The 22,262-nt window shown below is 37.6% G+C and overlaps 1 protein-coding gene across 1 annotated transcript; it reads right to left on the bottom strand.

The window, feature by feature from the left end:
• Positions 1 to 1,513: 1,513 nt before the first annotated feature.
• LOC141422357 (olfactory receptor 4D9-like) lies at positions 1,514 to 2,449 on the bottom strand. Its single transcript, XM_074069537.1, has one exon. The coding sequence runs from the start codon at positions 2,447 to 2,449 to the stop codon at positions 1,514 to 1,516; it is 936 nt and encodes a 311-aa protein (XP_073925638.1).
• Between the last annotated feature and the right edge of the window lie 19,813 nt (positions 2,450 to 22,262).

Here is a 22,262-nt window from a genome sequence, read left to right as displayed (position 1 = left end):
GGTCATCCACTGAAGCTTTTCTGTTCCATATTTCCTCCCCTCCAGGATGACAATTGAAGCCTTCCACAAGTCTCCTAGACCATCTGAAATTCATCCCTGGAGAGTTACTACTGAGAATGGACTTGGCCCTGCTGTGATCCCCACCATCACCACAGATGCTCAGATTTTTCTGAACTTCTCGAATGTATCTAATCTAGAAAGTTGTGGCAATGTATCTAGCATGTCCTCAGTGACTGTGTCTAATTTATGAAATATTCCCAAAGCAAGTTTTTCAGACCAGCAGCAGGGGAGAAACAGTAGGCATGATATAGCTGGTGGGATGAGGTTTATTTTAGAGTAGGTTTCCTTTGCTTATGTTTCTCATGTATCATTTCATGCAAATGGTTCTTTAATTCCCTTACATTATTCAGTCACAAGTACATCAGAGATTGCATGGAAGATAAGACTGGGTTGTTACAGGTCAATCAACATGTCCAGTCCAAATTTTAGTTTATTACCTGCTTCAGCTATATGCTTGACAAATGATTAGGCTACCTGGACACCAGATGGAATGCAGTCTTGTTCTCTTTTCTTTAATTAAAAACATTCTGAAGAACTTGCCAAAAAAATGTCGGGGATATTGGAATGGGCTATTTTGTGATCTTTTAGTTAATCAGATCCTAAAGAAGTTTTCTCTTAAGCCTTTGCCTCTTGTGTACATGTGAGTCAGGCATGTTCTGGAGATGTGGGCAGGATAGGATTTGTTTTTTCCTGGTTGGCTGGTCAGGAAATGGATAGCTGTAAAATGATACCAAAATTACTACAGACACTTGAAGCCTTGAGTTAGGTACTGTTTGGTTAGGTGAAAATAACTAAGTGCCTCTCACGACATTACATCAGAGGTGAAATTGTTACAGATGAGCTTGTTTCAGACTCCATCACAGCCTGTATGAAGCAGAAGGAGTGTTAAAACCTGCACTTAGCTGGGGGTCAGATGTCTCAGACTTAGATTTTCCCCTGTCATTAATTAGCCAGGAAATCCTTGACAAAACACAAAACTTCTCTCATCTTTTGCAAGAGAAATTCAGAGGTCCTAATTAACAGACTTCAAAGTTAGCACTGAACAGCCAATTTCCACATAAGGAAAAGTGGCTGGATTTTATAGTCTTTGCTCCTGGTCCTTGGGGGTCATTTTTACCAGTTATCACCTGGGGAACACAAGGTATGGCCAAAATTCAAGAATCAAGAGAATGTCTTCTTAGACTCCATTTCCTCACCTGTAAAATGAGGTGTTTGGTTGGATAAGCATTTGAGTTCCTTTCAGAGCTGCCAATTTATGTATTGGAGTTTCTAAGTTGCCAATAAGCTCACTGTGAGAGAACCCTATAGGGATGATTGCCACAAAAGGCTTTCTTAGAGACCTCCACCTTAGGACAAAGACAAATTTTGGCTTCATGGTAGTCTGTTGATCGAGATCTTGTGTTATGATGAGATACTTTTCAGTACCTATTTTTCAATCTGGATTTCATAGCATTTATTCCTTTTCAGAAGGTCTGAGTCTTTTTTTCAGTCTTCTCATGGCTGACTTCATCTCCTGGTTCCTCAGGGTGTAGATCATGGGGTTCAAGACAGGGATGATGATAGTTAAGGTAATGGAGACAGCTCTGTCCATGGGGAGGGCAGTGAAGGGCCGGGCGTACACATAGATGCAAGGTACAAAATGCAGGGTTACTACAGTGATGTGGGAGGTGCAGGTGGAGATGGCTTTCCTCTTGCCCTCTCCTGTGTGTGACCTCAGCATCATCAAGATAACTGTGTAGGACACAATGAGGAAGACAAACCACAGGGTAGAGATCAAGCCATTGTTGGAAATCATCAGGAGCTCAAGAGCAAAGGTGTTGGTGCATGCGAGTTTGAGGACCTGGGGGACATCGCAGTAGAAGCCATCAACAACATTAGGTCCACAGAAAGGGAGTGGGAGTAGTAGACAGATCTGCACAATGGAGTGGACAAAACCCCCTACCCAGGAGGCCCCAATGAGGGTCATGCATCGCCCCCTGCTCATGATGGTCATGTAATGGAGGGGCTTGGAGATAGCCATGTAACGATCAAATGCCATCACAGAGAGAGAAAATACATCTGCCCCACCAAGGAAGTGGAAGAAAAACATCTGTGTCATGCAACCATTGAAGGAGATGGTCTTTCTTCTTGAGAGAAGGTCGACTAGGACCTTTGGAGCAGTGATGGAAGGTAAGCAGATGTCCAGGACAGAGAGGTTGCAGAGCAGGAAGTACATGGGGGTGTGAAGGCGAGACTCACAGGCCACAGTGACCACAATGAGGAGGTTTCCCACCACAGTTGCTGTGCTCACCAAAAATAAGAAAAGAAACAAGACCAAGCTCAGTTCTGGGGACTGGCTCAGTCCTTGAAAAATGAATTCTTTCACCTTGGTATAATTTTCCTGCTCCATTAGACCATATCTTCTACTTCTTCAAAACCTGGGGGGAAAACAATTTTGTTATAGAGGTATATCATCAAGAACAAAAGGAATGCAAGTTGGTAACTTTGGGTGTTATTTTTTATGGTTATTTTCTGTGGAGTATGGATGCCTACAATACAGTGTCTTCAGTGGATTATTGGTGTTTCTTAGGTTCACTCAGAGAATAATTTAGTTGTGTTTCCAATGAGGTCACTGATTGAAGCTCATAAATTAGTATGTTCATGACATTCTTCTTAGAAAAGCTCATGATTATTTGATAGTGTAAGAACTTTTGTAAATGTCACAATGTATCCCCAGCACAACAATAATAATAAATTACAAAGAAAAAACTTCATGTTGAAAATATTATGTATTCCAAATTTCTTTGAAAATTTGCTAATTTCTCCTCGAGGTAAGGCAACTTGTTTAATTTGTTTAATCTGAATTCACCGCAGACTGCTCCCCTTTACCCGGTACCGAATCAGTTAATGTTGCACAGATCTAGTCTTTCATATAACATTATTTGGGAAACACTAAAAAAATGCAGTATTTTATTTTTCCTGTAAAATACAGTTCTTTGAAACAATTGCAGCTAGGATAAAATCTAGCATTTAAAAGGTAGTTATGTTCCAAGCAATGGAATATTATTACACGATAAAAAGAAATGCACTATCTAGCCATGGGTGGACATGGAGGAATGTAAAGTGAATATTACAAAGTAAAAGGAGCCAATCTGAAAAGCTACATGCTATAGGATTCCAACTATCTGACGTTCCTGAAAAGGAAAATCCATAGGGACAGTAGAATGGTAAGTGCCTAGCAGGTACTAGTGTGGTGGAGGGGTGAATAGGTAAAACATGGGAAAATTTTAGGACAATGAACCTTTTGTGTATGATACCCTAACTGTGGATACATGATCTTATGCATTTGTCAAAATCTGTAGGAGTAAATAACACAGAGTACTACCAATGTAAACTATGGACTTTAGTTAATAATAATTCTCTAATATTGATTTATCAATTATTAGCTAATGTACTACATTAATGAAAGATTTTATTAAGAGAGAAAAGTGTAGTGGTGGTGGAGAGAGGGCATATATAGGAAATCTGTATTTGCTGTTTAGTTTTCTGTGAATCTAAAACTGTTCTTAGTCATAAAATCTATTAATTTTTTTTCCTTTTTGGTGGGATTGGGGTTTGAACTCAGAGGTTTAGTGTTTACAAAGCAGGCACTCTACCACTCAAGCCGTACCTTCAGTCCATTTTGCTCTGGTTATTTTGGTGATGGGTCTTTTAAAGTATTTACCCAGGCTGGCCTTGAACTGTGATCTTCCCAATCTCAGCCTCCCAAGTAGCTAGAATTACAGGTGTGAGCTACCAACACCTGGACATAACTATTAATGTTTTAAAAAACAGATAGGCCAATAATTTAAATCAGAATGCAAAAACCCCACACTTTAAAATTTTTCTACTCAACTCATTTCCTATAAATCTTAATTCAACTTTTTGTCCTTTTCTCATTCTGTTTTAAAGAGATCATGTAAAATAAGTACTAATTTTGGGTGTTGACATACATCAAGATGTAGTGGTTTTGTTAGTTCCTAAAAATGAAATTGTCCCTTGCAGATTTGTTTTCTTATTTTTCCTTTGGCAGTACTAAGGATTGAATTTAGGGCCTTGCACTTGCTAATCAAGCACTCTACCATTTGAGCCACTCCCCCAACCCTTTTTTGTTTAGTTTAGTTTATTTTTTAGATAGGGTCTGATGCTTTTGTCTGGGGCCAGACTGAAACCTTAATCCTCCTTCCCCTGCCTCAGTAGCTGGATTACAGGTGTGTACTACCATGCCTGGCTGGTTTTTGAGATACAGTCATGCTAACTTTTGCCTGGGCTGTCCTTGAACCATAATTTTCCTATCTGTACCTTCAGATTAGCTGGGATTCCAGGCATGTGCCACTCCACAAGGCCCTTTTTCTTCTTTAAAGTCAGCTTTGTTGAAGTGTAAGTTATACACACTACACTACACATACTTAAAGGGTGCAATTTTACTGGGCATTAATATCCATATGTGTGTGCATAAGTATGTATGTGTCATTTTTTATCTATCCATCATCTATCTATCTATCTGTCATCTATCTAACATCTATCTATCAATCATCTATCTAACTATCATTTATCTATCTATGTATATATCTATGTATCTATCTACTAGAACTTCACCATGATTAGGATAACAAACATTTCCATCACCTCCCAATTTTCCTCACGGTCCAGAGAATTGCAGAACTTCCAGTACAGAACACCTCCATTCAAACCGCAGCGCGAGACCAAACTCCAGCATGGTGTGTGACTCAGCTTTCTGTTGCTGTGATAAAGTACCTGAGGTGAACAACTTGAAAGAAAGAAAGGTTTACTTTGGTTCACGTTTGTTCAATGGTGGCTTAGTCCTGTGATTTTGGGCCTACAGCAACACAGCATCATGACAGGAACATATGACAGAGGAGGCTGCTCACTTATTGGCATCCAGAAGCAAAAAGAGAGAGGAATGAACCAGGGTCCCAATATTCCTCTCAAGGTCCCACCCCCATAACCCAATTTCCAACCCTTCAGTTTTCTCTTACAGGTTCCATCATCTCCCCACAGCACCACAGGGTGGTGACCAAGCCTTCAGCACATGGGCCTCTGGGGGACACTTAACATCAAAACCATAACATGTAGTTTCTAGTTGCTTAAGGCCGTGTCCTAGGATGAACCCAGCATCTCACTAAAATGCCTGCCTGAGAAAGCCTATGGTTGCCAGGGGAATTTGGTGGTCTGACAAAACCCTTTGCATAGGTCCCTGACCACCGTTTCTTAGAGCATTTTGTGAAAAGGGCTTACAATCATGAACACATATCTCTTAGACCTCAAAAGCTTCTTTCTCAAGGACCTGACAGGCATTTCTGTGAAGTGCAACCATCAGGAGAGAGAGGGTCTCTGCATCCCCGTCTCTGTACGAGGGTCTGCTAACTTCACTAATGGCTGGCTCGTTATGCAGACACACCTTCCTAACTGCACTGACACAGACCAGTCCTCTGCAATTTTTCACCACCCTGACTCTGGAGCCATGATGCTTCCTTGTCCTTCATTCTCCCTTAAAATGTCCAAATCACCACTGCACAAATGACAATGGAGTTCATCTCTTTCCCCTACTGTTGGTAGCTACTGAATAAAGTGCATCTCACCATTCTAATTAGTACCCAGCTGTGTTTATCTTTGACATGACTTTGTACTCTCCCCCTTCATATTCTGTCCACATTGAGGCCAAACTCTGGTCCTGCTGTTAAGCTCTGAGCTCTCTGGATTTTGCTGGACTTTCCTTCTCGTTTTCCCAGCAGCATAGAACTTCTGTTAGGCTAACTTTCCTCCTGTGCACTTTCCTTTGAAGCTGAAGCAACACAAAGCTAATTCTCTAGTTTTACTCCCAATTACCTATTAACTCATTGGTAATGCGGCAAACTTTATCGCTTTAAGTTGTTTTTAGCTTTTAAAAGTGCCAGCCATTTTCTTCAGAGTAAATATTTTAAAAGATTTTAAAATCTGAGGACACATGAAGTTTTTTAGATTATGCATAGTGGGCCCTTTTTTTTTCTCTTATGGTAAGAGAAGGCGTCATCTTGGGAGACACGAGCTTTGTAGCCCATATTAGGCATTGGTGGAGTGACTGTGGACCCTTTAATGGCACCTAAACTCCAAAGGGTAAGTCTTTCGAAATGGGAGTGCTGCAGACCTCAAGCCTTTTGAAAGCAGGCAAGTCTGCACAACATATAAACCATATAAAGTGAACCTGCTATTCTAAGTGATTTTCAGTTTTTGGAGTTTTAATACCGAATTCTTTTTAGTAATATTGCCCTTAACTACCTGATGGCAAAGGAAGATTTTATTCTGCCTATTGCCTACCAATTGTTAAATCCCAACTCATTTGGAAAAAGTCTCAACCAATCAGGCATTGTTTCTCAACATTTAACCTGAGGCTGATTGGCATTGGCAAGAAAAATTGCTGAGAGCAACAATTTTCAGGACCATTTTTTAAAACAGTACTAAAGATTGAACCCAGGGCTTTGAGATGTGGTTCGTGCCTGTAATCCCAGCTACTTGGAGGCAGAGACAGGAGGATCACAAGTTTGAGGCCAGTCCAACCAATGTAATGGAGTCCCTATCTTAAACACAAAATAAAAACAAAAAGCGCTGGGCATGTAACTCAAGTGGTAGACTGGTTATCTAGCAAGTGTGAGGCCATGGTGCCACACACCCACACATACTCACGCACGCACACGCACACAAAAATTTAAGAGCAGTTAAAGATAGTGTTTATGAGAAAGGCTTTACATCCCAGAGTTGTCACTTTTAGATGTTGGCCCTGTTGGTTTTTTTAGATAGTTAATCTTTGCTCAGATATTCAGTATTTCTAGGTTTACTCCTGTGTAAAACAGAACTGAAAAAGTGAGGATTAAATGAAACAATTAATTGTATCGAATGGTCTTCAGTAAATGTTAGCTCTGTTTATTATTGTAGGCTGAATCTAGACATAAATATTTCTTATTTTATGAGTCCACTTCTTCAATATCATACAGACACAACTGTGTCTGTTATGTTAGAACAATTATTCTCAAACATTGCTACACACCTATTGCTGTGTAGCAAATAATCTCAAACTTGGAGGCTTCAACAAACAACAAATATGTTTTGTCATGCAGCTTTCGAAGATCAGGAAAGTGTGTGCAGTTTAGTTAATAGTTTCTGGCTCAGAATCTCTCAGGAGATCACCATCAGGCTGTCAGCCAGGTCTACAGTCACCTGAGGCCTGACTGGTATTGAAACATCCACTTCCAAGCTACTTGATGTGAATCTTGGTAGCAGGTTTCAGTTCCTCCCTGTATGGGCCTCTCCACAGGGCTCTTCATAACTGGCTTCTCCCATAACAAATGATCTGAAAAAGAAAGTACCCAAGACAGAAATCTTGGTGTCTTTCATAAACTAACCTCAATAACAATCTACCATCATTTGTTTATAGATTACAGAGTAAAACCTGGTGTACTACATGATAGTATGACTATGAGGAGATGGTAAATCATTGGAGATTGGCTGCCAAAACTACCTGAAAGAGAGGGCTTCTGGAGTGGCAAGTATGAGGCCCTGAGTTCGAACCCCAGTACTGCCAAAAACCAACCAAACGAAACCAACAAAAACCTCTCCAAGTACTTACATAACCCAAATTAGCTCCTGAAGCACAGGTTCTGGATTTAGACCTTGAGTTCAAATCTGAACTTCCCATTTTTTCTTCTTTTTTATAATCTTTTTTTTTTTATTGATGGTACTGGGGTTTGAACTCAGGGACTCATGCTCGCTAGGCAAGTGCTCTACAGTTATGTGGCCATGTCTCAGTTTTATTTATTTGTGGATGAGCATCATAATCAAACCTGTCCTCCATGGAGATTGGAGAATAAAATTAGATAATGGATGTAAAGCACATATTCTAGTTGCCTGGTGCATGTAAGCTCTCCCAAAATATTAACTATTGCTATTATCATCACTTAAATAAAACATGCTTAAGAAATGTGTTTGGGTGTGGACAGAAGGAAAGTCTTTGGTAGCTTGGGGCTGGAGATAGTATTCAAATTCCCAGGTATAAAGAAGAGCAAGGATGTTGAATACTCAGCTTTTGGTGCTTTAGCTCAGAGCTGAGGGCTCTCATCTCCACTGGCTTCCATTAGCAACCCGTTAGTGCCCCTGATACTCAAGGTCCTCTTCTTGAACTTCCAAGATTAAGTGGAAAATTCTATCACACTCCTCAGGTGACATTTTTAATGTAACTGTGGTTAATTTATTACAGATATTACTCGGTACCAAGATAGTCTAGAAATAAAGCATCTTAAATGTTGAGTATGGTGGTACACAATTCTTTATTGATATCTTTTTTATGAAATTCTGCAATGATGAACTCCATGACAAGAGCAGTTTGGTAAATTAGACCAGGCCTCTGGGGTGCCAGTGGGGCATCCCTGGTTTGGTGAAGGATTAAATGTGGATTTCTCATGAGGCTAACCAAGCTTGGGTCCCTTGCTTGCCTGAGCCTCTTCTAAGCCTTTTGGAGTAGCCTTAGCAATATTTTCAGATGGCCACATGTTTTCATAGAGTTGCAAAAGTAAAATATCATTGCTATAATCTCTTAGGATTCTTGTTTATTTCTGCTCTAATCTCTCTCCATTATACTTCTTATTTGGGTGGCTATGAAGAAGTCACAGGTATTTTGAGGATCTTGCTTTGGGAGGTTGTTCTGGGATACGTGTGTTTTTGGTAGAATGTATTTATGTCTTTGAACCACTTCTGTGTATTAGCAGCAAATATTTGACACATTAATAAATGATAGAAGTCGGATTCATTCTGAGCTTGACACTCATGCTTCCTAATTCATCAACAGGTCTTGGATGCCTTTGCATAAAAGTGTGTGAATACCTTCCCAGACAACCTCAAGCATTTGGTTCCTGTTCCCACTTTCCTACCTGGTTCTGGAATACTTTTTTCCTTATTGTTTACCTCCTTGGACAGTGTGCTCCTTCCAAACTGGACTTTGCTGGACCATTAGACTATTCTAGTGCTCATGGTCTTCCCTAAGCCTGAAATGGCCTCATTCAACCACATCTATGCCTGTCCTTATTCATTGTTTCTTCCATTTGAATTGAAATACTGGAACCAATAAATGTGAAATGAAACTCAAAGAAGAATTGATGACCAAGTGGTTTATAGTGTCATCAATTTTGGAATACTTAAGATTATTCACCACACAAGAAAGTTTGAAATACCTACAGTGTTAAGAGTTCATATGTGAAAGAATATGAATAGTGATTTTTCCCCAACTTCACCATAATTCAAACAAATTACATGACATTTTAACTAAAAACTTGCAAAGCTGAAGGGACCTTTTCTAAACAATCAGTAATAAAAATAATTATAACAAGAACAATAATAAAGATAACCTATTCTGATTAACCAAAGGAAAAATATTTTATCTTTCTCTGCAATCACAAAGATGATGGTATCTGAAAAGGCAATCAAAGCATATAGAGCAAAAGAAATAATTTTATAGACCTGGGCCAGGCAGTCAATTCATTGAAATAATATATCTCAGCCCAGGAAGGTCTTGTGCTGGGAATGCTGTCAATCTTCAGGTTTTTGTAAGGTCAAGGACTTTAGCATTGAAGCCAGACTCTCACCTCATTCTATTCCCTGGGCTTCAGGAATAGCCATGGTTACTGATGAGAATTTTGGAGCCTTTGAAATCCCTCTTGGGAACATTTTTGGGCCAAGAGTTTTGGTAATTATTGTTTTCCTGGCACAAGAACTAACTTCACTGCTAGATACCAGGCTTCTGGCCTTATACCTTCTCTTTCCTGGTGTCCAGGGTCAAACAATGAGAAGAAAAGTGTTGATTACACTGCTGTGTATAGTAATTACAATGGGAAACACTCAGCCACAGGGTATTGCTTAAATGTATTTGGTAAGTCTATTCAACAAGATATCATGAAGCTTTTTAGAAGGTTCAGGTAGTTTTATATATGGTAGTAGAGAAATTGTTCATGATATATTGTCCAAAAGAAGAAGGGTCAAAAGACTATGTATAGTAGGATTTATTTATAGGAAAAAGGTAATTATTTATAAAAATTCTCAAAGCTGGTTACAAAGGAGATGTCTTAGAAACTAATAAAAATGGAAAGAGATGTCTATATTCTGTGTAAACATATATCTCCTATTGCTGAATATGTAACAACTATATGTGTTACATATTTTATCTTATTTTTGCCTTTTTTTTGATGCTTTGATTGTATACAGGGCCTTGCACATGATAGGCAAGTGCTCTACCACTGAGCTGCATTGTAGTCCAATTTTACAAATTTTACCTGCATTGTAGGTTTTACTGTTTTTGTCCCTTCAACTGATGGCTGTTAGTTAAGGACTGACTAGTCTAAGTCTGACTCCAGAATATATGTATTGTGCAGTATCCAAATCACTGCAGCCTTAAAAGGTGAGGTTATTTTATGACTCCTAGTATGTGTCCCGTACTTCATGTGGTCAGGTCTGTAAGCTGTTACTGAAAAGACCCATATAGCAGTAATAGAGGTCATGAGAAAAAGCCAATTCTAAGATTAGCATTAAGGTCAAAGTCAGAGCACATTTAAGATCTACTTATGTATAAATCACCATGTTTGGGGTCAAATTCAAGTGGGGAAGGGAAGATAGCAAGCCTGAATTGAGGTACTTTTCTGGGTGTTTTACTGTAGCTTACTTAATACCCAAGCAACTTTTTGAGGTGAAGCCTTTGTTTTACAGATGAGAAAACTGAGGCTAGGAAAAGAGCAGTTAGTGACAGAGCCACACTGATAGAGATTGTTCAGAATTCGATTTGAGTTTTGATGGAGGTCTGCCAGAATTTCTGAATAGACGCTCCTAGATTCCTTCAACCTCTGTCTGTGCTGGGTGTTTGGGGCAATGTTGGGTCAGGAAGAATTGCAATTAGAAGTATTTTCATGTATCTTGGGCTCCACATATGGAAGACCAATAATTTGGGAAGCAGTTAAAACTCACAACATGGAATGTGTGCGGTTTAATAACTGCAGGTGAAAGAGAATTTAAAACCACTCTGTCTCTGATTTTTGTTTTTTAAAAATGGAACAGAATCAATTGCATGTGTTTTTATATAAAGAAGTTAACCTTGAAAGTGGTTAAATCACCAATTCAACTGATAAAATGCCAAAATAGCTGTCTTCCCTGCACAATTAAGACTGGAAGAAATGGAGAGAAGGAGACTTAATGAGAATTCCTGAGCAGGTACATGTCTGTTTGGGACAGAAGAGAAGAAAAGAAATACATAGAAGTCTTGTTTATAAGGTTTCTTTTTGGCAAGAACAAACTCAAATTCTCAAGTATTTTTTCAGAAATATTTTCACAAAAATTCATTCTAATAAAATAGATCTTTTGAATTTCACAGTCTCCAACCTGAGGGAATCTCCTAACTCCATTGTCTACAGGAAATATTTTGCTCCATCTCTCCTAGCAAAGTTGACCTTCGTATGCTGTTCAAGCAACTTTCGTAAGATTGAAGAACAAATTACTCTTGTCTGCACTACTCTGGGTTTTAGCTTTAGTTCATATCATCTTACATCTATTGAGCCCACATCATTGACATTTAAAACATTTCTAAGTAATCTATACTCATATTTCAAAATTGATTGTGCATAGGTACTCCTGTGCAGATAATACAGTCAGACATAAAGGCTATACCAAAAGCCGTAACTTAACTCAAAGGCCAAATTTAAAGCCCCCAAACTCTAATTTCTACTCAAGAAGCAGAGCTGACCATTTGATTGCATAAACTGACCTTAGGAGCTGTTAATTCTCCTTTAAGGCAGACAGGCTTCTGAGGACTGGTTGGTTCAATATCTTCTGTCCAAGAATCACTTCTATAGGGTTCTACCTCACTACTCTACAATGCCCCTGCCAAGAGTACCAATGTCTGGCCTCAGATCCAATAGAATTACCAAAGGGAATATTTTTGGATGTAATTGCTGAAGTCTCGTGGCCAGATTTTCCTACTGGGATGAAGCTCCATTGGGAGTTCTTAGGACGTGAAACACGCAGTGGAAGATGTGTGCAAACAAAAAATTTAGTTTTTAAATTCTCCTAATGTAGAGGATGGGATGAACCCTTTCAGAGTCTGTGTCTAGAGCGCAAATATCTTTGCTTGGTGGCTCAGTAGTAGGACCTCAGGGAAAACGAACATGGCCTATTCCATTTCCTTTTCTAAGCAGATGGTTTGCTTCTTGATTTATTAGTATACAAAATCAGAAGCATTATAGAGACTAGGAAACACATTTTCTCTGTTTTTCAATAAATTTGTCATATGAGAGGAGATATAGTCAGACAAAGAATATGCTGGCACTTTCATCCACTGAATATTTAGTTATGAAATATTTATTGAGCACATACTATTCCAATACCTATGGTTTCAAATATTCTGCAAGTAAGAATTCAATTTCTTTTCTCAAAGACCTCTTGGCCTCAGTTCACCCCCAGGGTCATTTTTGATACCTTATATTTCATCATAAATCTATGGAATGTCTCACTTCGATATACTGCACATCTGCTACTTAAAATGACTAATTCTTTAAAAAATGTATTTTTTAACTTATTGTTGTGGGTACATTGTAGCATTTATGAAGGTTCTTACAATTTCTCAAATATATCATACTTGAAATCACCCCACCCATAACCCTCCCCTTTCTTGAACAGTTTCAAACGGTATCATTTTTGCATCTATATACATGCACATCCATTGTTTCCACTGTATTCATCCTCCTGCCCCTTTCCCTGTCTCCTCCCCCCTCCCAACATCTTCTGCCCTCTTGTTTTCCAATCTTGTAGAAGAAAAAAATCATAGAAGATACAATGAGAAACATGAAGTTTTTGCTAGTTTAAGACAAGGTTAAGTTTTTTTCATGTATATATGTATTAAAACCCCAATTGATTAGCTTCTTCTAGTTCTCTTCACTCCTCCCTAGTCTACTATCATGGTGGCCCAGGCCAGTTCAATTTTTCTATATTCATTCCTGTACAGTGAGCACATCAACCACATTCGAGTTTTTAGTTTCCTTCCCTTGCTCTATTATTCCTGTGCACAGTCTCCTCTTAGTGTGACCTGTGTCCCATAATTTTGCTGCATTTGTTTTAGTTCTATAGTCTGCATATGAGGGACCATGTGACTTTTGGCCTTCTGAGCCTAGCTAACTTCATTTAAGATGATGGTATCCAATTCCATCCATTTACCTGCGAATGATAAAATTTCATTCTTCGTTGTGGCTGGGAAAATTCCATTGTGTATAAGTACCACATTTTCTTAATCCATTTGTCAATAGCGGGTCATCTTGGCTATTTCCATAGTTCAGCTTTTATGAATAATGCTGCAATAAACATGGCTGTGAAGGTGCCTTTGTTGTAACCTGACTCACATTCTTTTGGGTATATCACAAGAAGTAGTATTGCTGTATCATATGGCAGATACATTTTTAATTTATTAAGGAGCCTAAATACTGTTTTCCATAGTGGTTGTACTAGCTTGCATTCCCACTTGCAGTATATGAAGGTTCCCTTTCCCCCACATCCTCACCAACATTTGTTGGTGGTGTTTTTGATGATGGCTATTCTAACAGGGGTGAGGTGGAATCTTAGTGTGGTTTTGATTTGCATTTCCTTTATTGCTAGGGATGGTGAGCTTTTTTTAATGTTGTTTTTTGCCATTTGAATTTCTTCTTTTGAAAAAGTTCCATTTAGTTCAGTTGCCTATTTCTTTAGTGGCTCATTTAATTTTTGGGAGTTTAGTTTTTTGAGCTCCCTGTATATTCTGGTTATTAGTCCTTTGTCTGATGTATTGCTGGCAAATATTTTCTCCCACTCTATGGGTGGTCTCTTCAGTTTAGAGACCATTTCTTTTGTTGTGCAGAAGCTTTTTAATTTTATGTAGTCCCATTTGTTCATCCTTTTGCTTAGTTTTTGAGCTGGTGGGGGTTCTACTGAGGAAGTCCTTACCTATACCTATTGCTTCAAGGATGTTCCCTGCTGTTTCCTGTACTAGCTTCAGAATTTTGGGTCTGATATTAAGGTCCTTGATCCATTTTGAGTTGACACTAGTACAGGGTGATAAACACAGGTCTAGTTTCAGTTTTCTGCAGGCAGATAACCACTTTTCCCAGCAACATTTGTTGAAAAGGCTGTCTTTTATCCATCATATATTTTTGGCACCTTTGTCAAAAATAAGGTGGGCATAACTGTGTGGATTCATATCCAGGTCATCTATTTTATTCCACTGGACTTTATGTCTGTTTTTGTGCCAGTACCATGCTGTTTACATTACTATTGCTTTGTAATATAGTTTGAAGTTGGGTATTGTGATAACTCCATCACTGCTTTTCTTACTGAGAATTGCTTTGGCTATTTGTGGTCTCTTATGCTCCAAATGAACTTTAGGGTAGATTTTTCAATATATGTGATGAATATCATTGGGATTTTGATGGGAATTGCATTGAACATGTAGATTGCTTTTGGTAGTACAGCCATTTTTACCAATGATTCTGGCAATCCATGAACATGGAAGATCCTTTGACCTTCTGTAGTCTTCCTCAATCTCTTTCTTCAGGAGTTTGTAGTTCTCCTTGTAGAGTTCATTCACATCCTTTGTTAAATTTACTCTTAGGTATTTGATTTTTTTTGAGGCTAATGTAAATTGAATTGTTTCCATATATTCTTTCTCAATTTGTTCTTTGTTGGTTATAGGAAAGCTGATGATTTTTGTAAGTTGATTTTGTATCCTGCCACTTGCTGAAGCTATTTATGGTGTCTAGAAGTTTTTGGGTAGAGTGTTTTGGATCTTTAAGATATAGAATCATGTAGTTAGGAAATAGAGATATTTGACAGTTTCTTTACCTATTTGTATTCCTTTTATTTCTTCTTCTTGCCCAATTACTTTGGCTAGGAATTACTGGACAATGTTGAATAGGTGTGGGGATAGTAGTACCCTTGTCTCATTCCTGATTTTATGGGAAATGGTTTCAGTTTTTCCCCATTAAGTATGATGTTGGCTATACATTTGTCATATATAGCCTTTATAATGTTGAGGTACATTCTTTGTATTCCTAGTTTTCTTATAGCTTTTATCATGAGGTGTTGGATCTTATCAAAGGGTTTTTCTGCATTTATAGTGATGATCAAGTGGTTTTTGTCTTTGTTTCTATTAATGTGCTGATATGTTGTTGGATTTGGTTTGCCATTATTTTATTGAGGAGTTTTGTATCAATGTTCATTAAGGAGATTGGCATATAGTTCTCCTTTTTGGATGTGTCTTTGTCTAGTTTTGGGAGGAGTGTAATACTGGCTTCATAGAATGAGTTAGACAGTATTCCTTCCCTTTATATTTCATGGAAAAGTTTAAGAAGAGTTGGTATTAGTTCTTCTTTAATAGTCTGATAGAATTCAGCAGAGAATACATCAGGTTTGTCTTTGGGAGACTTTATTTCTACTTCAATTTCATTTTGTGTTATAGATTTATTCAGGTGATTAATATTCTCTTGGTTCAATTTTGGATGGTCCTAAGTATCTAGAAATGTATCCATTTCTTTAAGGTTTTCAAATTTATTTGAATATAGGTTCTCAAAGTAGTCTCTGATGATTCCCTGGATTTCCATGGTGTTTGGTGTTATCTTCCCTTTTGCATTTCTGATTTTACTGATTTGGGTTTTTTTCTGTCCTCATTTTAGTCAGGTTGCCAGGAGTCTGTCAATCTTTTTTATTTTTCAAAGAACCATATTTTTGTTTTGTTGATTCTTTATAATTTTTTGTTTCTATTTCATTAATTTCTGCCCTTATTTTTATTATTTCTCTCTTTTTGCTTGTTTTGGATTTTGCTTGTTCTTGTTTTTCTAGGAGTTTGAGATGTAGCATTAGTTCATTGATTTGAGATCTTTCTGTCCTTTTAATATATGCACTCATGGTTATAAACTTTCCTCTCAGGACAGCCTTTGCTGTGTCCCATAGGTTCTGGTAGGTCATGCTTTCATTTTCATTAACTTCCAGGAAACTTTTAATTTCCTCTTTTATTTCATCAATGACCCAATGATCCTTGAGCAATGTGTTGTTCAGCTTCCAATTGTTTACATGTTTTTTACTGCTGGTTTTTTTTGTTGAGTTCTAGTTTTAATGCATTGTCAGATAGAATGCATGGGATTATTTCTATTTTCTTACATTTGCTGAGTCTTGCTTTGTGCCCTAAGATATGATCAATTTTGGAGAAGTTTCCATGGTCTGCTGAGAAGAATGTATATTGTGTGGAAGTTGGATGAAATATTCTGTAGATATCAGCTAGGTCCATTTGATCTATGGTGTGATTTAGTTCTAGAATTTCTTTATTGATTTTTTGTTTGGATGACCTATCTATTGGTGATAAGGGAGTAATAAGGTCTCCCACTACCACTGTGTTGGAGAGTTTATATGCTTAGGTCTTTCAGAGTATGTTTGATGAAATTGGATGCACTGATGTTGGGTGCATACAAGTTGATAATTGTTATTTCCTTTTTGTGTATTTCTCCTTTTTTTAGTATGGCGTGTCCTTCTTTATCTCAATGTAAGTTTGATAATGTAAGTTTGAAGTCTGCTTTGTCAGAGTATTGCTACCTCTGCCTGTTTTTGGCGGCCACTGGCTTGGTTAATCTTCTTCCAGCCTTTCACCCTAAGCCAGGCTTGTTTCTGTTAATGAGATGGGTCTTCTGTAAATAACAAATTTTTGGATCTTTCTTTTTAATCCACTTTGCCAAATGGTGTCTTTTAATTGGGGTGTTAAGTCCATTAACATTCAGTGTTAATATTGATAGGCATGTGGTGATTCCTGTCATTTAGTTGTTTTTGTTGTTTAAGGGTTTGATTATGTACAGCTGAATTAATGTTACTCTCTGCTTTCTTGTCTCTTCTACTCCTGTGATTTGGTACTGCCTGTCTTTTCATGGTTTTGTTTGCTTTCATTTCCTGTGTGCATAATTCCTTTGAGAATCTTTTGTAGTGGTGGCTTTGTGGTCATATATTGTTTAAGTTTCTACTTATCGTGGAAGAATTTTATTGCTCCATCTATTTTGAATGGTAGTTTTGCTGGGTAGAGTATCCTAGTTTGAAGTTATTTTCATTCAGTGCCTGGAATATCTCCCTCCATGCCCTTCTTGCTTTTAGGGTTTCTGTTGAGAAATCTGCTGTGATTTTGATTGGCTTACATTTGTATGTTATTTGTTTGTTCTCTCTTACAGCTTTCAATATTCTTTCCTATTCTCTGTGCTTGTTGTTTTAATGATAATATGTCATGGTGAGGTTCTATTTTGGTCAAGTCTGTTTGGTGTCCTGGAGGCTTCTTGTACCTGAATGGGCATAACTTTCCCTAGATTTGGGAAATTTTTTGTTATTATTTTGTTGAATATATTACCACTCCCTTTTGCTTGGACTTCTTCTCCTTCTTCAATGCCCATAATTCTCAGGTTTGGTCTTTTGATGGAGTCAGTTATTTCTTGCATATTTCTTTCACAAGACTTGAGTTGTTTGACTAATAGCTCTTCAGTTTTTTCTTTAATTTCCATTTTATCTTCAATTCTGAGATTCTGTCTTCCACTTGTTCTAGTCTGCTGGAGAGGCCTTCTACTGTGTTTTGTGTTTCTGTTTCATTCTTTTTTCTGAGGTTCTCCATATCATGGGTCACTTCCTCTTTAATATTGTCTATTTTCATCTTTAATTCATTCATCTTTCTATTTATGGTGTTCTCTGTTTCACTTTCATGTTTATTTAAGACTCCTATGAGTTCCTTTATTTGTTTCTGTGTCTTCTCATATTCTTTATTTTTGGTGTCTTGAAATTTCTTGAGTGCCTCTTGTTCATTTTCATTAACCTTGTCTAGTATTTTTCCATGAAATTCTCAGTTATTACTTGCAGGATTTCTTTTTTGAGGGTATTCTTGTGGACCTTGTTGGGTTCCTTGGTGTCATTTATTTTTGTTTTGTTGGAGTCTGGAACTGGGTATCTGCTTTCTTTATTTCCCTCTGAATTCTGTATTAAATTGTTTTTTGTTGGAGAATGGTTTCTATCCTATTTTCTTCTTCAGATTGCTCCACTTGTTACTGTGCAACTATGTTCTTGATAGGCTAGTTGGTGGTTTCAGTCACCTGTTTTCTTTCCCTTGATTTAATTTTTGATTTGTGGCTGTCTTGTGTTTTCAGCTAAGGTGATGTGCTATTTATGTCTCTGGTCTTGTTTTAATTTAGTATTAATTAATTTACATGTTTAATACATGACCAGTAGTTTATGTGTTATATAGAAGATCCCCTGGTCGTAATATCTATAAGCAGTAGGAGTTGGAAGGGTTATTGTTTTTAATGTTAGCTATAGAAATTTGGGGAGTTGGATAGGGTGTCACTAAAAGTGGAGATGGGATGTGGGGTGGGTGAGTGGGGATAACAGTGTGGTGGCTGCTGTTTTTGTGGTCCTTGTGTGTGTTTGAGTATATTTATGTTTTTGTAGAAGAGGGTTTTTGTGTTAGGGATTGCAAGGGTTTGGAGTTGTGTAAAGTTTGCATAGTAGGTTGTTTAGTGGGTGATAAGGGTGAAGGAAGGAGGGGTAGTCTTGTGACAGGTTAGGGGAGAATGGGAGGAGAAGATGAGGGATTGGGAAAGAGAGTGGATGATGGGCAGAAGGAGTTGTTGGATGTGGAGAAATGGGTTTTAGCACAGGAGAAAGATGGAGAGTGAAGGGTGTGAGAGTGGGGATGAGAGGATGATGATGGTTAAGTTGATAGCATAGAAAGAGAAAAGAAAAACAAAAGAAAAAATCTAATAGGAGTAAAACTAAGAGTTTAATGAATATAATTCCATTCCTTCCTGCCTTTTAGAGTTTCTGTTGAGAAATCTTGTGTTATTTTGATGGGCTTACCTTTATATGTTGTTTGTTGCTCCTCTCTTGCAGCTTTCAATATTCTTTCTTTGTTCTGAATACATATTTTTTTTGTATAATAAAACATGAAGAAGTTATTTTTCTGGTCTTGTCCATTTGGCATTCTAAATGACTCCTATATCTGGTTGTTCATCTCTTTTTCAAGATTTGGGAAAATTTCTTCTATTATTTTATTGACCATATTTTCCATACTTTTAGCTTGCACTTCTCATTCTCTGTTTGCAATGAGTAAGTTTAATCTTTTAGTGTTGTCCAAGAAATCTTGTATGTTCTGTTCATACTTTCTTATTTTTTCCTTATTATTTCCAGAATGTTATAATTCACCCTCCTTGTCTCCAAGCCCTGATATTCTGTCTTTCATAGAACTTGATCCAGTCTATTGATGAGACTTTCAGCCCAGGAATTTTTTTTTTAGTTATTGAGTTTACCATTTCCAAAATTTCATTTTGATATTTTAGAATTTCTAGCTCTTTGAGTATCTTTTTTCATATCTTACATTACCCTCCTTATTTCATTCAATTATTTCTTTGTATTCTCTTTGAATTCATTCAAGTATTTATGGAGTATTCTTTAAAGTTGATTATTCTTTTGGATTCCTTGTTTGTCATCCTCTTCAGTAACATTAGAGTCCATTAATGTGGAATCCTTCAGTTTTGGAGGAGTCCTATTGCCTTATTTTTTTATATTTCTTGCTTTCCTGTATTGGGATTTACACATCAAGTCCAAGCTGTTGGTGATTTTAACCTCCTGGAGTCTACCATTGAAGTATTCACAATTTCTAGGCAGGGCTAGGTTATAGCAGGACTGAGGTGTGGTTTCTCACCACTGGACTGGAGGTGGAGCTTAGTAGCCAAGTACTAACACAACATGCTATAGTACTGGGTCCCAGCCCTAGTACCACTCAAAGAGAAGACAACTAACAGCAGAAGCAACTAGAACTGATAAATAAACCTTCATGGAACTACAGTAATAAAAAATTAACAGCAATCATTACCACAACTCCAATTACATTAGAGGAATAAAGGGGCAAAGATAATACTGCATGCACTCAGAAGACATTAGTTAATAAAAGTAGGAATGATGGCTGATGGAGTGGCTCAAGTGGTAGAGCATCTGTGTAGCAAGCATGAGCCCTGAGAGAGAGAGAGAGAGAGAGAGAGAGAGAGAGAGAGAGAGAGAGAGAATAAGTGTAGGAATGAAAAGAAAACCAGAAGAAAAATACTAGTGATTAATATTAAAAAATGAAAAAAAGTAGAAGAGATAAAAGTAAATAGAATGGAGGTATAATGAGAAAGAAGAAGAGAAAGAACAGGGCAGAATTAGGTTAGGTAAAGTGAGAAAAAAAATCCCCAGTAAACAAACAACCAAGGACAATGAAAATAAAGAAGAATTGTGGCAGAGGGGAAAGATGACTTTTTTTTTGGTGGTACTGGGGTTTGAAATCTGGGTAGGTAGCCACGGCACCAATAAGCAGTTTCACCCACCCACAGAAAGGGGGAAAGAAGAAAAAGAGAAGACTGAGAGAGGGAGGTCATGAAAAGAGAGAGAGAGAGAGAGAGAGAGAGAGAGAGAGAGAGAGAATGAGCTGATCTAAGAGAAGACAGAAAGAGAATAAAAAAGGGGGTAGGGAAAAGTAGAGGGATGAATAAGAGAGAATGATAACTTGAAAATTAAAAGCTAGGTGTGCATTCTTGTCCATAAAGGAAATGCAAGTCAAAACCACACTAAGATTCTACTTCACTCCTTTATAGGAATGAATATAGATTTAAAAAAAAATTTTTTCCTTTCTTTTATCATTTTCACACTTACTTACATGTTCATAGTATTGTTTGGGCCACCTTACCCTTTCTCCTGCTCCTGCCCTCCCCAATAATATTACTGCATTTGTTTTAGGCCTATAAATAGGTCTGTAAACTGCATGTGAAGGAGAACATTTGATTTTTGGTCTTCTGAGCCTGGCTAACTTCTCTTAAGATGATGTTCTCCAGTTCCATCCATTTACTTGTGAATGACAAAATTTCATTCTCTTTATGGCTGAGTAAAATTCCACTGAAAACAAATACTACAGTTTTTAATCCATTAGTCGGTAGTGGGGCATCTTGTCTGTTTCCATAGCTTGGTTATTATAAATACTGCTGCAATAAACATGGGTGTTCAGGTGCCTTTGTAATAACCTGAGCTGCATTCTTTCGGGTATATCCCTTGGAGTGGTATTGCTGGATCATATGGCAGATCTATGTTTAGTTTTTTTCAGATACTAGGAGAGGGTGACAGGCATGGTTTTAGTGTCAGTTTTCTGCAGGCAGATAACCACTTTTCCTAGCAACATTTGTTGAAGAGTCTGTCTTTTCCCCATCATATGTTTTAGAACCATTGCAAAAAATAAGGTGGGCATAGCTGTGTGGATTCATATCCAGATCCTCTATTCTGTTCTACTGATCTTCATATCTGTTTTTGTGATGGTACCATGCTTTTTTTTTATTGCCATGGTTCTGTAGTATAATTTGAAGTCAGGTAGTGATACCTCCAGCATTTCTCTTTTATGCTTAGTATTGCCTTGACTATTCATGGCCTTTTGTGTTTCCAAATGAACTTTAGGGTAGATTTTTCAATCTCTGTGATGAATGTCAATGGAATTTTTATGGGAATTGCACTGAACATGTAGGTTGCTTTTGTTAGTATAGCCATTTTTACTATGTTGATACTGTTAATCCATGAGCATGGGAGATCTTTCCATCTTTGTAGTCTTCCTTGATCTCTTTCTTTCTCGGTTTGTAGTTCTCTTTGTAGAGGTTATTTACATCCTTTGTTAAGTTTATCCCCAGGTATTTGATTTTTTTGAGGCTGTTGTAAATGGATTTGTTTTCCTGTATTCTTTTTCAATTTGTTCATTGTTGGTGTTTAGAAAGGCTACTGATGTTTCAGTTGATTTTGTATGCTGCTACATTGCTGAAGCTGTTTATGGTGTCTAGTAGATTTTGGGTGGAGTTTTTTGGGTCTTTGAGGTATAAGATCATGTCATCTGCAAATAGAGATATTTTGTCTATTTATTTATGTATTTGTATTCCTTTTATTTCTTCCACTTGCCTTATTGTTGTGGCTAGGAATTCCAGGACTATGTTGAATAGGAGTGGGGAGACTGGGCATCCTTGTCTCGTTCCTTACTTTAGGGGAAATGGTTTCAGTTTTTCCCCACTAAGTATGATGCTGACTATAGATCTGGTATATATCACATGTGTGGT

This window comes from Castor canadensis, chromosome 1 (assembly GCF_047511655.1).
Source record: "Castor canadensis chromosome 1, mCasCan1.hap1v2, whole genome shotgun sequence".
Lineage (NCBI taxonomy): Eukaryota > Metazoa > Chordata > Mammalia > Rodentia > Castoridae > Castor > Castor canadensis.
Note: the sequence above shows the minus strand (reverse complement) of the source record. Positions and strands in the feature narration are given on the sequence as shown.

What these genes read in the sequence shown, in the direction of transcription:
- LOC141422357 (XM_074069537.1), bottom strand. Translation starts at nt 2,449, where the DNA reads ATGGAGCAGGAAAATTATACCAAGGTGAAAGAATTCATTTTTCAAGGA.